General features: G+C 38.5%; 1 protein-coding gene across 1 annotated transcript in view; it reads left to right on the top strand.

Moving 5' to 3' along the window:
* Positions 1-15,732, top strand: part of LOC129249829 (protein unc-13 homolog A-like) — a 423,174-nt gene that overhangs the window by 226,324 nt on the left and 181,118 nt on the right. The window contains exon 6 of the mRNA XM_054889499.1: positions 15,309-15,633. Coding sequence (XP_054745474.1) covers positions 15,309-15,633 — 325 coding nt within the window. The remainder of the gene's footprint in view (positions 1-15,308; positions 15,634-15,732) is intronic.

Below are 15,732 nucleotides of genomic sequence, written 5' to 3'. Positions count from 1 at the left end.
GTTAAGCGTTCAACAACTTTTTAGGCTCCGCTTCTGAGGAGAATTTTCGGCCGTGTAGGGCAAGTAGCAGCAGTATTTTCTCCGAAATGGAAATGTTTAAATAATTCTAGTCAGTAATCATCATTTAAAAATTTGAAGCATTTTGAGTACTGAAAGGAACAGCAGGAAATTTCAACCGGATAAATTATTAAATGTTGCATACTTTAAGTCAAACAAAACCTTATCATCAACATATTGTTACAATCACAAAGTTTCGCGAACCGACTGCCAACAATAGCGAACGAGAGGCCAAAACAAAAACATGAATTAACCTAGATGGCGACAGCAGATAGCGAGACAGTGCTCTCTGGGTCTACCGCTACGTGAGTTAGACGAAGACGACAGGTGACTAGTAAGCTGTTGCTCCAACAGAACTCGCCAGAAGATACGAACTGCCAGATCTAGAAATTACGATAGTTATTAAGCAGATGTATATAAGCCAAAGTAGATTCGTATGGGGTATTCAGTTGGAAGTGAAACTTGTGAGCGAATAAACGAAAAGTATTAGATACATTTAGTAGTAAAGTGTGGGAAATAAGGTAAAAAAACTGTGCATTAATTCTTGTTTTTTATTCAACAATCCAGAGTTATTGTAAGAGAATTATTTGAATTTTATCGTAAGAAATGCGTAACAATACCTTTTGTCAGCTGGAAGAGCGGCATATCCAAAAAATTTTTTCATACTTACATAGGTAGAATGTAAGGAATGTGAGTTGAATTTAGTAGTCAAGGAAGATTCCACTACATTTTACACCGATGGATCCAGGATGGATTACAATAACTATCAGAAGCACGTATTTTTACGGATAGTCAAGCAGCCATCTTATTGTAGCAGTAACCAAAAACCAACTCAAAAATTGTCAAAGAAGAATTAAATGCATTAGCACGCATGACAGACATTACTCTCATCTGGGTACCTGGCCATAGGAACATAGAAGGAAATGAGAAAGTTGATGAGCTGGCAAGACAGGGGGCTCCCTCTAATGTATCCGAAGAGATAGAAGTGGGGCACCCGAAGCGAGATCTATTTTTGCAATTCCAGAAGCAAGCTGTTGACAGATAGACCAACACCGATATCTGCATAAAAGGCCAGAGTACAACAAGTTGAGAATTGACGAGCTGTTACGAAAACCAAGAACAGACATCTTTAGAATTACGTCAACTATAACAGGCCATTGGCCTATCGGGTACATGCTAGGGAGACGGGAGGGCCATATAACATGTAAAGCAGCAATCAAGAGGGTTCTAGGGAGACAGTCTTCCAGTATCTGTGTGAGTGCCCATGTTTCAGGTTTCTGCGACATAGAAATTGGCTGGGGAAATTCTCAATGAAGACCTTGGCAGAAATTGCAGGAAAGAAAATAGATGACATAGGCATTTATTTATTTTTTTTTATTATTATTTATAGTTAAATCAAGATGGTTTGACTAAATAACGTCAGTGGTTCTGCTAGTGGTGTACCAAAATGGTACATTTTGTGCTAATTGAGTCTGAGGCCTGTCACCCAGACAGCACCTCAACTAACCAACAAAGTAAATAGAAATAGCCACCAACTCTTCTTTTATGCTGTGTAAAAAATTCATGAAGCTGCGAGTGTTGCCTTGTATATTTTGTATCCAATAACGAAAACACACTAAATTAATAATGAAAAGCGTTTCATTGTTTTTCAAAATATTGTCCGCTTTACCCAATTTTCACAGCACTGTTGCCACTCAGAAGTGGATACCTCCAAAACTAGCTGTTTAAAGGCTTCTAAATCAATTCAGCTTAAGCATTGAAAAATGTTCTAAATCAAGTCTGTAAGGCGAATGACAAACTAATTCGTGAGAGTTGCTTTTCCTTAATTTTCCGAAAACTTTTGGCAAAGAAATGATTGTGTACCACTCAGAATTGACTGTTTTAAGTTCCCCTAGTAGTACGGGTGTGACATGAGCAGGTTTTCCGAAAAAACAGGCAACCATTTACTTTGAGGTGATTTTTCCGAACAACTTTTACTGGATTAAGCTCCTAGAACACCCCTTGTTTCCGGCTTTGAACCATCGCCGCTAAATTTCTTCAACATTTCTTTACCCCAATTGACACGAGCCTTTTTTGGGGAACTTGTCGATATCCGACGAGAACAAATCTTCTTAACCACCAAATGTTTATGCAATATCGAATATATTTCGGTCCCATTAATGCTAAAGAAAATGCCTGTATCATGCGATATGTCATATAACGATCTGGCATTATCAATTGACGCACAGTATCGATTGTTTCTGGGACAAGAAATGTGTTTGACGACCTTCCCAAAATCCATCTTCGAAGGATCGGCAGCCACGTTGAAACTTATTATACCAGTGTTTCAGAGTGGCTACTTCGAAAATCGTAATAAATCGTTGCACGAAAATTTTCATGAGTTAACTCAATTTTTGGGCGAGATGAATTTTGCAGTCAATTAAAAACGCTCGTAAATGAAAACATTATGTTTTTTTTGTGGTGGGTAAGGAGGGTTGGCGGCCGCCGTAACCGAATGGGTTGGAGCGTGATTACCATTCGGATTTCAGAGAGAGAACGTTGGTTCGAGTCTCGGTGAAAGACCAAAATGCAGGAAAAGTTTTCTCTAATAGCGGTCGCCCCTCGGCAGTCAATGGCAAACCTCCGAGTGTATTTCTGCCATGAAAAAGCTCCTCATAAAAACATCTGCCTTTCGGAATAGGCTTGATACTGTAGGTCCATCCATTTGTGGAACAACATCAAGACGCACACCACAAATAGGAGAAGGAGCTTCGGCCAAATACACAAAAAGGGTGTACGCGCCAATTATACATATATATATATATATATAAGGAGGGTTGAAAATGCCTTCGCGCTTACAGCGACCGTCGTCAACTACGTCGTATGGTGTAGCCACTAAAACAATCCCTCCTCCTTTATGCCATCGGCATAGCCTACCAGTGTTGCTCTATCCGGCAATTTCAAGCTAAGTACTCCGTCGTACATGGCATTCCACAGTAAGGGTCCAAGCACTGCTCCCTGAGGGACACCACCAGTGGCTTTATATGTCTTTAGACCGTCATCCGAATCATACTGCAAGATTTTATCCCGAAAGTAGCTTGGTATTATCCGTATTAGATATACAGGGACTTGGAGATTTCTTAGAGACAGCAAAATGTTTGACCACCTCGCCGAATTGAACGCATTTTTGACATCTAGTGTGATAGGCGGAACTTCATCCGTGTGTGTCCTCCGCTAAAAGCGTCGCGCTATATTTGTCACCGTTCTAATAGCATCCACAGTCTATCTAGCCCGTCTGAAGCCCAATTGTTTGTCAGATAGCCCGGTTGGGAATTCCAGATAGCTTTGTAGCCGGTCACAAATGCTGAGGACTGATTTGGTTGCTTGCCTGCTTTGAGTAACAGCACTAGTCGGTGCAATTTCCATCTGCGCGGGAAGGTATCTTCATTAAGGCATGCTTCATATATAGTTGCCAAGATTTCTGGTGTCGCCTGCACTGCTGCTTTAAAGGCGATGTTAGGAACGCCGTCTATAGCCAAGTGATCGCTGTGAGTGTACAAATTTTCATCTACCATCCATTTTGCGCGGTTTGCTGTGGTGGAATCTGTAAAAGCGAGGTCGATTATTGATTGCCCACTGGCGCAGTCGAATGTGTTCACTCCTGGGGTGTTGAGCAGAACAAGGTCCATTGCAGCCATAGTTTCTTCTAATAATCGCCCTCTTGGAATTGTGTACCGACTACCCCATGTTCTCGACCATGCATTGAAGTCTCCTGCGATGAGAATTGGCCGCTTTCCTCTTAGCTCAAATTCCAGTGCTTTCATCATGTTTCCAAAATCTTCTAGACTCCACCTTGGTGGTGCATAGCAGCTCACATAGTATAAACCATCTAACTTCGCCCATGTGAATCCGGCATTTGCAACAGATATCCTATTCTGGGGTGTCTTACTGCCCACCACCCAGATTGCTGTTAGCTTTTCAGAATCGGTCATCCAATTGTGCGAGTTGATGCCTACAAAAATTTCCGAGAGGAGAGCAACATCCAATTTGTTTTCCACAATCGTTTGCCTTAGCAGGTCATGTGCTGTCTCACAGTGTTTAATGTTAAGCTGCAAAATCTTCATGTTTTTATTTTGCGTACTGCTTCTTGATAGCGTGGGCATCTAGCGGTCCCGCCTCATGTGGGGGTCACTTCAGTGTGTGCAAATTTTATTTTGCTAACCATTTTCCTTATGCCATTGTGAACATTGCGGTGTGTTTCAGCATATTCCATAAGTCCGTCGATTTCCTTTCCAAGGCGCCCAATCAAATCAGCCAAAGAACAAGCTTTCGGCTCCGATGGCGATGTCAGGTTTTTTTGGTGGCTGTCCATCACTCGCAGTGAGTTCAGCTGCCACTGTTGCTTGTCTTCGTTGTGGCGTGTTGGGGTACCTGAGATCCACTCAAGGATGGAGCTTATGTGCGCTGCCACTCTGTTGGTTCGTCGTTGGCTCGCTGCCAAGGAAGCTGAATTACTTTCAACTGCTTTGTTTGTCGCCGGTGTGTTACTTGTAGCGGCTGCTGGTTGCGGTGGAGTTCTACTCATAACAGAACTCCTCCTAAAGACTGCAGCTCCTCCTTCATCCACAGCATTGTTGTCGTTTTCTTTATTGCGTTTTATTTTTTTATTTTCAATTTTGCCCATGCTTTATGAGCCCAAGCTCACAGCCGCTATCTTTGCACGTGTATCTAGTTTCCGTAAGTCCTATGGTTATCTATGGGGCAGGGAGGCCATACTAGGGTTGACACTAGTCCTTATGGGTACCAGTGCTCAGAGCCAGACTTCAAGCCGGAACTATTAGGGAGTAGTCTCAGCCCAACCTACATGGTCACTTAAGACCACGCGCTTTGAGCGCCTTGTGAGACCTGCCAGGTTTTATTAGGGGGGAGAAACCATAAGCCCTTCTGGAAGTCATTTCAGTTAGGTTTCACTCTGCCTACTCAGATTACAGAGGTTTACTGCTCCAGCCCGATCCCAATTTGCTTCCGATCCAGTATGCCATAATCAGGATCTTACTGGAATCAATCCTGATGGCCCGTAGGCCGTACTGTCATATTATCACCAGCCGCTCCTAACATGGAGAACAGTCGCTGACCGGGTAGACGCCCACTATGAGTCAGACGCCCCTGGATTTTTTTTTTGCGTTTGCCATGCCATTACATGGTGAAGGGGACACTTATTTGTGAAAGGCGGTGAGGAGTTGCCTTTGACACAGAAACCTCACCGGAACAGCTGGCTTTTATACTTTTTATACCGTGCCCTCCGTCTCTGCCGCTCTTTGTCGGGGGTTACTTATTCGTCAAAACTTTTTCGCAACTAACCTGCTACTAGAGGCCGTCCGGCTATCCGCAACCTGCGACCCCCACGGTAGCTTAGAGCCCAGCTCAGTCGTCCGATCCCTAGGGAGCGTAGACCTCCGTGAAAGTGAAAACATTATATGTAAGTTTATGCTAAAATATACCAAACTTTTCGATAAAAATATCGGATTACAGCTCATCACACGTAGTGTTGTAAAGGCGCAAAATACAAAACACGAAAAAATTATATTTGTATATTAGTTTTATTGCATGTTTTTATTTTCAGTAGAAAAATCGATTTCTGTCGAGGTTATCTTCGCACATTAACTTTAACAAAAAACAGCAAAATTTTATTCTTTTTTATGTTAACTACATAACATTAATGATGCTATATAATTCTTCTGTTTCGCTATAAATAGTTAGGAGGGTATTATTTCAAGCACATGGGAATATATTAATTTTTTATTGTTCTTTATAATCGTATTACTGGAACACATGTGTACATGTAAATCAATTTTATTTATAATGTACTTTGGTTTACTACTTTTCAACACTTACTTATTGATTATAAGCGAACAATAACCAGTATTCATACCTGCATTAGAAATGTACGCGAATTTTGAAAACTACCCCAATATCTATACATGTACTTATAGCCGTATATATGTACATTATATGTATCTATTATTATATAAAGACTTAAAAATTATACCTACATGTCAGTAGTGAATAGTTCTTAGACGATACCTTTTTTGATCTCCTCTCTGACATTTGTCAAGTAGACATATATAATTTTTTACGAAGAATAGCGCATCAAAATTATTGAAACTTCTTATAAAAATTGTCGATCTTTAAAAAAAAATAGCGAAATTCCTGATTTCCGCACGAGTCGATAATTCAAAGGTTAGTAAACAAATTTCAAGTAACCGCTTCTGTCGGAGACAGAAAAAGAACTCGCAGACCAGAAACTATCATGCCCAATTTTTGGTCTGGTTCTAAAGAACATTTTACAATAGATGGATTTATCAAGAAAAAAATAACTGACAGAAGATGCGCTCTAACTCCACTAGACTATTTTTCGTAGGGCTTTTAAAAAGCTAAAGTCTATGTGAATAAGCCAACAACGATTCCTTGAAAATTTTAATTCTCGTATGACAGCCAGTAGACGTGCGCATGCTGGGCATTTAAATTATGCCATTTTCCCATATGATTATTAAGAGCCATATTTTGAACCTGAAATAATCTAAATTTTCAGATGTTTTATTTTAAAACGACATCTGGGCGCGTTTTTTCAGAAACCCTAATATCGTTGACTCTTACTACGTTCATATTTACTCAATGATGTAATGCAACGAATGTGTTGATGTCCTTCCTTCTCTGCACTTTACTCTCTATTTTTCTGATATTAACAGTAAATTGCCTGAGCGAGTCCAGCAAAGTTTACTATACGCGCGTATGCCCCTTTCCATTTTCCTTCTGATCACCATTTAACGTTTATCCCTCCCGATAAATTTGCTGGCAGTAGTTAAACAAGCAACTGTCCTCAATTAAACATTTTACAAACTGAGCACTCTGTGTAACAACTATTACAAAATAAGACTCAATAGATAATGAACAATTTTTGCAAAGCGCAAATACGCAGCAGGAATAGCAAAATACATACATATATATCACAGTTGGAACCACAGAAGGCACACATAATGTCGCAATTGAAAACGATTGAAACCAGTGGACCCAAGGTAAAAGGTCCATCCTGCACTAATTAAAAATGTTAATATCGGTTGACGTAAATTGTATTAAATCGATAAAGGGTATTTTAAAAGTAACGCCCAGATGCCAGTAGTGAATAATTCCTAGATGATATGTTTTTTTATCTCATCTCGTAACATTTGTCAAGTAGACACATATATGTACAATTCATACTAGAGAATAACTCGTTAAAATTATTGATATAAATATAAACATATATATATTCTTTAGTTTTAGTAGTCAGTCTGAAATCATATCTTCTTGACTTCTTGAAATAAAATAAAGTAAAATAAAGATTAAATATTCAAATTTTCAGTTACAAAATAATAAGTTTTCGCGAAAAAATACGAGTATAACAAGTACTCGCATTCTCAAAAACCCGTTTTGAGATTTAAAAAATCTTTCTCTTCAAATCCAGTAGCTTTTTATTCGCAAATTTGACTCTTCGATGTTATAGAAACTGTTAGCTAAATTTTTATAAAGAATTTATCAAAAGACGTTACTTGATGTTTTTTTAATTATAATATGTAAAAGTTTAGAAATTGTCGAGAGTTTAAAGATTTGCCGATAATTACTTGCTTCATTCTTATTACTACTTTTAAAAATTAGGGATAGTCATCGATGAAAATTCCAGAAGATAATGACTTATTTAAGAATATTTTTAGAGTTGAAATAACTGCCGGACTTTCTTTAGAAAAATTACAGAAAGCCCATTGTTATCAGTCTGTGAGAAAGGTTTTAAACCTAAAATTCCATGTTCGACTTCGACATCATCATCTGCAAGAGTTAGGTGCAGGAAATTCTGAGTTGAAGATTGATTTAAAGACCGATCTAAAAACCGATAAGAATCCGAATCAGTATCATGCTGAACACAATTACTTATAGATTGCAATAATCTGCGAAAAGAGGGACTGCTTTTAATGACGTTTTAACAGATTTACTACCAAACCAATACCGGATGGAACACTACTACAGGATTTCTTATATTTAATGTAGCGCCAAAAAGTCTTAGAATGTAATTATTACAAAGAAACTTATTTAAGCAATTCAAATTTTTCAGATACTGTGTATAAATGTTATAGGTTAGGTTAGGTTGACCTGGCTGGCTGAAAGCCATCACTTAGACCTATTGATCCTTAGTTTTTTGTAGTAGACATCTTGTAATACGTCTGCGTCTTTTGCGAATCTAAGTAAACTTTGGAGCTCTATTCCCGAGAGGTACTCTAAATTCTCATATTGTAAAGCACTTAAGAATTTTAATCTGGTTCTAGCTAATGCAGGGCAGGGACATAGAAAGTGTTCTAGCGTTTCCTTCTATTCTAGTTCATTGCAAAATCTGCAGCTATCGTTGTTTGTCTCTCTATGACTTCCCTGCTTCTTAGAACATTTTTAGATGAAATTTCATATGAGTTTATTGCTTTTATCACAGCTGGGCTCTCAACGTATATATTCATTTTGGAGTTGCTTGATGCATTTGCCAATGCTATTTCCGCAGCCTTATCTACAGCAAAAACTTCTGCTTGAAAGATACTGTGGTCAGGAAGCTTAAATGGCTGCCTGATGCCAAGCTCTGCGCAGTAGATCCCTGCGCCTACTCCGTCTAACATTTACGAGCCATCAGTAAATATATTAAGAGTAATTGGATTAGGTTTCATTCCTTTTTTCCATCCCTCTTCTTATATTGTTGTTTAGAATTTCTTCTCCCAATTGCATTTCTTAGTCATATACTCCCTTTGGACCCTATAACTAATGCCTATTGAGCTACGTCCGAATGATTTACAGGTAAATTCGCCTGTCGCGCTGAGTCTTACGGCGGATTTAGCTGCTAGGCATTCCGCCGCAATATCAATCGGAGACAAGTTGAGTATTCTTTCAAGCGCTGCCGTTGGAGTAGTTCTCAATGCACCTGTTATGCAGAATGCACCAAGACGTTGAATACTTTCCATAGGCTTTTTAGATGTCGATCTTCTTAGTGCAGTCCACCACACCAGAGCGCCACGGTCAAGTGCTTCTTGGCTACCTCACTTACTGCCGCCGCTGCTTTAGATGTGGATAGTTTTATACTGCCTCTGACTGAGTGCTTCGCGATTAGCTTTACAGCGTCGCCTTTGCACTTTATTTTTGTATTGGGCATCTTCCCTTCGCTTTCCGTAGATCGCTGCCTCTTTAAGGTCATTTGCTTCTCTACCTTGTTGGCGAACTTTGGGTTCGATGCGGCACATCCCGCACGTGTTGCAAAATATGCACGGCCTTTTCCTACTTCCCCCTAGCCTATGCCAGTCTTTCCGCTTCTGCTTGCGTCGCTGCTTTGTATCGCGACTTAGCTTTCATCCCCTCCTCACTGGGCTTTACTCTAGGTCTTTTCGTTGAGTTTTACCGGAGAGATAAGTAAATCATCTTCTTCTGCTGTATCTACGCTAGCTGTGCTTTCCAGGTCCGTGTCTACTTGAACTATGGCACCCGCACGTATAGCGATTTTGTTTTTTCTGTTTGTGTTGGCAGTATTAATACAGCAACTATAACCTGCTCCCGTTATAGTAGAGGTGTGGCCGCTGGCGACACAGCTTCAGTCTTCACAGCCTTTTCTCCCACCGACGTTTGGGTTAATATCCTAACTCGTGTGTTTTCCTCGTCTACCTCCATATGAGTTTTTATTTCAGGGATATCAAACCCATACCGTTTTATTCCTAGCCGCCAGGAACCTCATTAGCAATGATTTTTGTATTAGCCCTTGGGATAACATATAGGGTTAGTCACCGCGGTGAGGAAGGAGAGGTCATACATCGATCTTAGCTAGACATCACCTGTCCACATTGCAATCAGGTAGACCTGGTTAAACCTAACCTCATGCAATGCAGCCAGTGGTGCCCATTGCCCAGTCGGCGCCCACGGGGAGGAACTAGCTACGAGGCTTTTCGCCAACCTATAAATGTTATAAGACATCCTTAATTTTTTTAAACTCTTTAAACAACTTATTTCGCAGACTTGCAAGCTTTCGTAGTTCATTATTGTACCACGGACGTTTATAAGGCCTTTTTCGAATGAAAGGAATATTTTGTGAACAAATTTCGAAAACCATAGATTTAAATTTTGAAGAAGAAGCCATCCCAGTTAATATTTAACAGTATGTCACTCAATCGGATAAAATCACGCAATTTTTCCAACAAGCTTACTTATTGGAAGCGAATTCATGAAATTAAACCTTAAGAAGTAATGACCTTACCTTACGACCATATCTACAGAAATGCTATGCTATGCTACAGGAATGCTTAATGGGACTGAGAAATGCTAGTATTAATATTTTCGCTGACAAAAATGAGATTTAGTTGTACTAAATTAATGCTACGCAGATTAATAATGTAATAAAACTTCCAGTATAGAGGTATTATTGTATCCATTACAAAAAAAAAAAACAATATTATCTGCATGTGCTTTATAAAAATCAAGATTACAATAATTTACGCGTATATATATTTAGTTGATCCAAAATAGGGGCAGAACTACTGAGCATGATTTGAGCTGGTTGTAGTCTCCGATGAACTAAAATTACAACACCACCACCTAAAGAGCAATTAGTTCTCTTAGAGTCACAGTCCTTACGATAAAAATTTGAATTCGGCTACATATGTCTCAAAGAAAATTATCACGTCAAAATCCATATGGGTGCTACGAGTATATGTAGTATCAGGCTTAGTACGCATGTTTTGAAGGTATGTCTTTAACTCGTTAAAATATGGGTAGAAAATAGATATTGTAGCTAGGTTACATTTTTCTGTAAGTTTTCTTTTTGAAAAATTTGTCCATATGTCCCTACCTCAACGTGTGCAGGCCAAAACGCTGGATTAATAACTTAATAACAAAGAGACGGTGAGACTCTTAGTTTAAAGAAAATCATTTTCAAAGAGTGTATATCCGCATCCTTTTAATAAGTTTGAAGCAGGCAATCTGATTTTTGATTTATGTTGAAGGTTTTGGCAATATAGGAGATAATATTATCCTCGGTGACTAAAGTATGGAATGAAGAAAGTTGTATCTATTTTTTCGTAGAACTACTTCCATATATAAATATATATATGATTATATATATATATAATTGGTGCTTACACCCTTTTTTGGGTGTTTGGCCGAGCTCCTCCTTCTATTTGTGGCGAGCGCCTTGATGTTGTTTCACAAATGGAGGGGCCTGCAGCTTTAAGCCGATTCCGACCGGCAGATATTTTTTAATGAGGAGCTTTTTCATCTCAGAAATACACTCGCAAGTTAGCCATTGCCTGCTGTGGGGCGACCACTATTAGTGTATCACGGAGATTCGAACTTACGTTCTTCTAATTCCAAATGGTAGTCACGCACCAACCCATTCGGCTACGGCGGCCGTTACTTACTACTAAAAAAGAAATATTAACACTCTTCGTCTGATTCTCAACATTAGGCTGTATATTCTCGCAGATGTTCTATTACTGTTCTTTGCAGCGTTTTCTCGGAAACAATTAACTTACGCAGTAAGAAGAATAATTGCCCAAGTCAATTCATCAATTCGAAGCTTACTCTGCAGCGAGTGAATTTCCAACTGAATAGATTCAAAAAATAAATAAAATGAATAATTGGCCCGTACACTTCTGTTAGGTGTTTGACCGAGCTTCTCTCCCGATTACCTATTCGACTACGGCGGCCGCCGCTGAAGAAATTTAGTTTTGCTTATTAAGCGCTCTATATCCTCATGCAGTGCATTGATCACGGCACACTATCACGGCACACTATCACCTCTAAGAACAGCAATCTCATTTACCATTGACTGCAATGTTGCTTGTTGTTGTTGAGCAAATGATATTCCCGTAGACAAATTAATGTTTTCGAGTAAAAAATTCAACATCGTTCGGCAAAATGTTAATCTATTCCAAATGAAGAAAGTCTTTACATATACTCGTAGTACATATGTATAAAAAACTGTACTTTGGATGCGATCGCTCCACTTTTTGGCCACATACGCAAGGCATTGTGTTAAAATATAATATTATGATAGCTAGTTTAATACAGAGTCACTATCTATGTTTTATACTATCCCTTCCAAACGATATTAGGCCTCTTCTTTTCGCCAAGCTTTAGCAAGTGGCGAATAGATGAAGCAACTGGTATAAACAAACATATCTAGGCAGCGCTGGAATAGAGCTGCCTAAAATTTGTGTCTAAAATGGTGAGTTATACCAGTTTTATGAGGTATAATTATACTCGTTAGCGGCCAATCTTGCTCGATAGCGTTGTTGTTGCTTTCACATGAAAATTTTTTGTCAAGTGAGCCGTGCAGAGAAGCGGCGAATGGAAGAGGCCTATTATAAGATATTGCCACAGGAAATATAAGTGTAATTATGCAAGAAAGATTGGAATTGTTTATCGAACACTATATTGGGCTGCCGTGCTTGCAGAGAACATACAAGGTTGTTAGAATTACAAGATTAGTTCTTTAACTATGGTGAAAACAAAAATGTTGGGGGAACTTCGGCTATCACGTCACTTGGGAGTTCGGCAGCCGAATTCTGCACGATCATTTCACATGTATTCACATACTCCTCCAGTCAGTCGTTGTTCAGACGGCAACGAAGTGTCACTGGTTGATTGTTTTCATATATCATCTACACAATCTCAGTTTTTTTTGTAAACACATACCAAGTACGTCAGCGCATCAGCTGATTCTGTCAAGTTCGCTTTTTATTATGCTTAGCACCCACATTATGACTGCTTTACTCAAATGTCTAATGCAGGAGAGGTCTCAATGGCAGGGTACTCGTCTTGTATAGCCAGTTCCCCGTAAACGAAATTCTCACCAAAAGTTAACAGAAAAAGTCTAAATTTCCTAAATTTAGCAGCAGTTGAGTAAAATTCATAAGTCGTAAGGAACAAAGAATGTTTTGAGTATGATATCCGACACATGTCCTCCGTGGCTACGAGTTACATTTTCCTGTCGATTATTCAATTTTTGACGACTTTTTCCAATATATCTGGATATATGGCGTCAATATTGCAATAAATCTATTGTTAAGCACGCTGTATGATAAGTTGCGCCGTCTTGTTGTAACCAAATGTCGAATCAAAAATTCAGTCAGGTTGGCTCGATAGCCCTCGCCATTCACCTAATAAAACGGTTGGCTTATTTTTGGACGATTTGTTCTTTCTAATAATAATTGAGTTTAGAATACTTGTTTCTTTAAGATATTTTTATATTTTATTGAATAAGTAACGAAATGTGAAATAATGGAAAAGAATAGTATATGCATGCCACCATTGATTCCACATGGGCAGATTGATTGGAAAAAGTATTCAAAGTGAAGTATAATAAAAGAAATCGTTACAACAATATTTCCGCTCTTTATAATCATTTTGAGTTCCCAAGCAATTGAACTTTTGCTTAAATGTCCCATATACCATATAATGACAGGTTTCTTAAACTTTTTTTTCATATATTTTAAATTTCAAAATTTTAGTATAAATCCATTTCCCTGTTATAAAATGTGGATGAATAAAATTTCGTTTTTCAAAGGAACATATCACACAATCTTATCGCCAGCCGAAATCTGCACGATAATTTCACACATATTCACAGACTAGTCCCATCAGTCGTTGTTCAGATAACAACGAGGTGTTGTCATTAGTTGGTTGTTTTCGTATATCACTAACACAATCTCAGTTTTTTCGTAAACAAGCCGCTTCGTGACCCAAGTGACGTCGGCCCATCAGCTAATTCTGCCGAATTCGCTCAGAGCCGAATAACGGTATACTACGTAGCACACCTCTAAAAAACCGTGTTATGTACCATTACCGTTCTCTGTATAATAGATCTGTCACATTTTAACGCATTTGACTTACGTAACGTGTAACACATACTACAATGAAAGTATTGGCGCTTCTAAACAAAAAAATACAGAGGTTTTTGTCGTGAAAGAAAATATTATATTTTATTGTTTGTAAACAGGTTTTTATTGGTTCTGAAATGTATTATAAAATAAATGCTTATTGAAGCGAAAGAAGGTTTTCATAGAATTAATGCTAGTCGTAGACGGTGGCTGCCACCTTTGAAATCGGGAATCACTTGCTGTACGTCAAAAGTACAAAGTTGCTGGTTTTTGTTGGTATCACAATGGGTCACTATTTCTAGCCCAAGTTTTCGGAGCAATTTAGGCTAATCTATAAGCAAAAGTTGAATATGAACAGTACCAAAGAAAGATTATAATACTCCATGAACCAATTCCGCCAAATCGCATGATAAAAAAACCGTTTATTTGTGATTCTCTTTGAGAAAGAGGTTACGTTACCTCACGGTTTTTGTGTTTATCGTTTTGCTCACATCCGATTGTTTGCTTGAGAACTTATAGTGATCTATTGTGTGATTTTGACAAACTCAAAATTAAGTAGTGGATGCACTTTTGTGGTCAAAGAGTTGTTTTGTTTTCTCGTCCGCTACTGCTATATTTTATTTATCCCTTTATTTCATGGCGGCTAGGTCTATCATTCGGCACGGCGCGGTCGTGAACCACCAAATGATAGAAACGGTTTTTTCTAGTAGCCGTCGCACCTTAACAGCAATGGCAAAGGCTTGAAAGGCTCTGCAATGAAAAAACTTCTCATAAAAACCCCTCTGTCTTCGGAGGTGGTGTAAAATTGCAGTTCCCCCCATTTGTGGAGCTACGTCAAGATTTAATCCATAAATTGGAGGAAAATCTCGGCCAAACATCTAACTAAGGATGTGTGGGCCAACTATACTATTAATACATTTTTTGTTATTTGATTCAATTTGCAATACAAAAATCCACATACAATTAATCTTGCCTTTATGTCTCCTTCTTGTTGTTATATATGTAAATATATTACCAGCTTTTTGTATATAATATATACCAAATGTAAATGTTTAATGGTACAATATTTTACAGTATATATAAAGATAATGATAGTTATGTTCTCTTTACCCAATATATATATGTATATACAAATGAAAGTGAAGTATTAATTAAAACAACCTAACTCTGCTTCTATATTCACCCTAATGCGTCGCTAAATTTCCCATATATTCTCACTAAATTACATCCATTGTATCACTAAACGCACTATTGGCAATCGTTACCCTCATACATACCTTAACAAAATAAATACGACCCAAAAACTGTTTCCATATTCGAAAAACGGCCAACAACTTTTAGCGAATGTCACAATTCTTCGGACCGGATAAAGGTTCGCGTTTGGGATGAAGACAACGATTTGAAATCGAAATTGCGACAAAAGTTAACTCGGGAATCGGATGATTTTTTGGGTCAGACCATCATAGAAGTGCGCACACTTTCTGGAGAAATGGACGTCTGGTACAATTTGGAGAAGCGTACCGACAAATCAGCGGTGTCTGGAGCCATACGCCTGCATATCTCTGTCGAAATAAAAGGCGAGGAGAAAGTCGCTCCGTACCATGTTCAGTACACATGTTTGCATGAAAATCTCTTTCACTATTTGTGCGAAGAAAACGGTGGCATGGTAAGTATTCAACTACTAATGAATTATGTAATACTGCAATGGAATATTATATTGCGAAAATATCAAAAAATGGCGGATTTTCGTTGCTTTCATAGTTTG

Source organism: Anastrepha obliqua, chromosome 6 (assembly GCF_027943255.1).
Source record: "Anastrepha obliqua isolate idAnaObli1 chromosome 6, idAnaObli1_1.0, whole genome shotgun sequence".
NCBI lineage: Eukaryota > Metazoa > Arthropoda > Insecta > Diptera > Tephritidae > Anastrepha > Anastrepha obliqua.
This window is presented reverse-complemented; position numbering and strand designations above follow the sequence as displayed.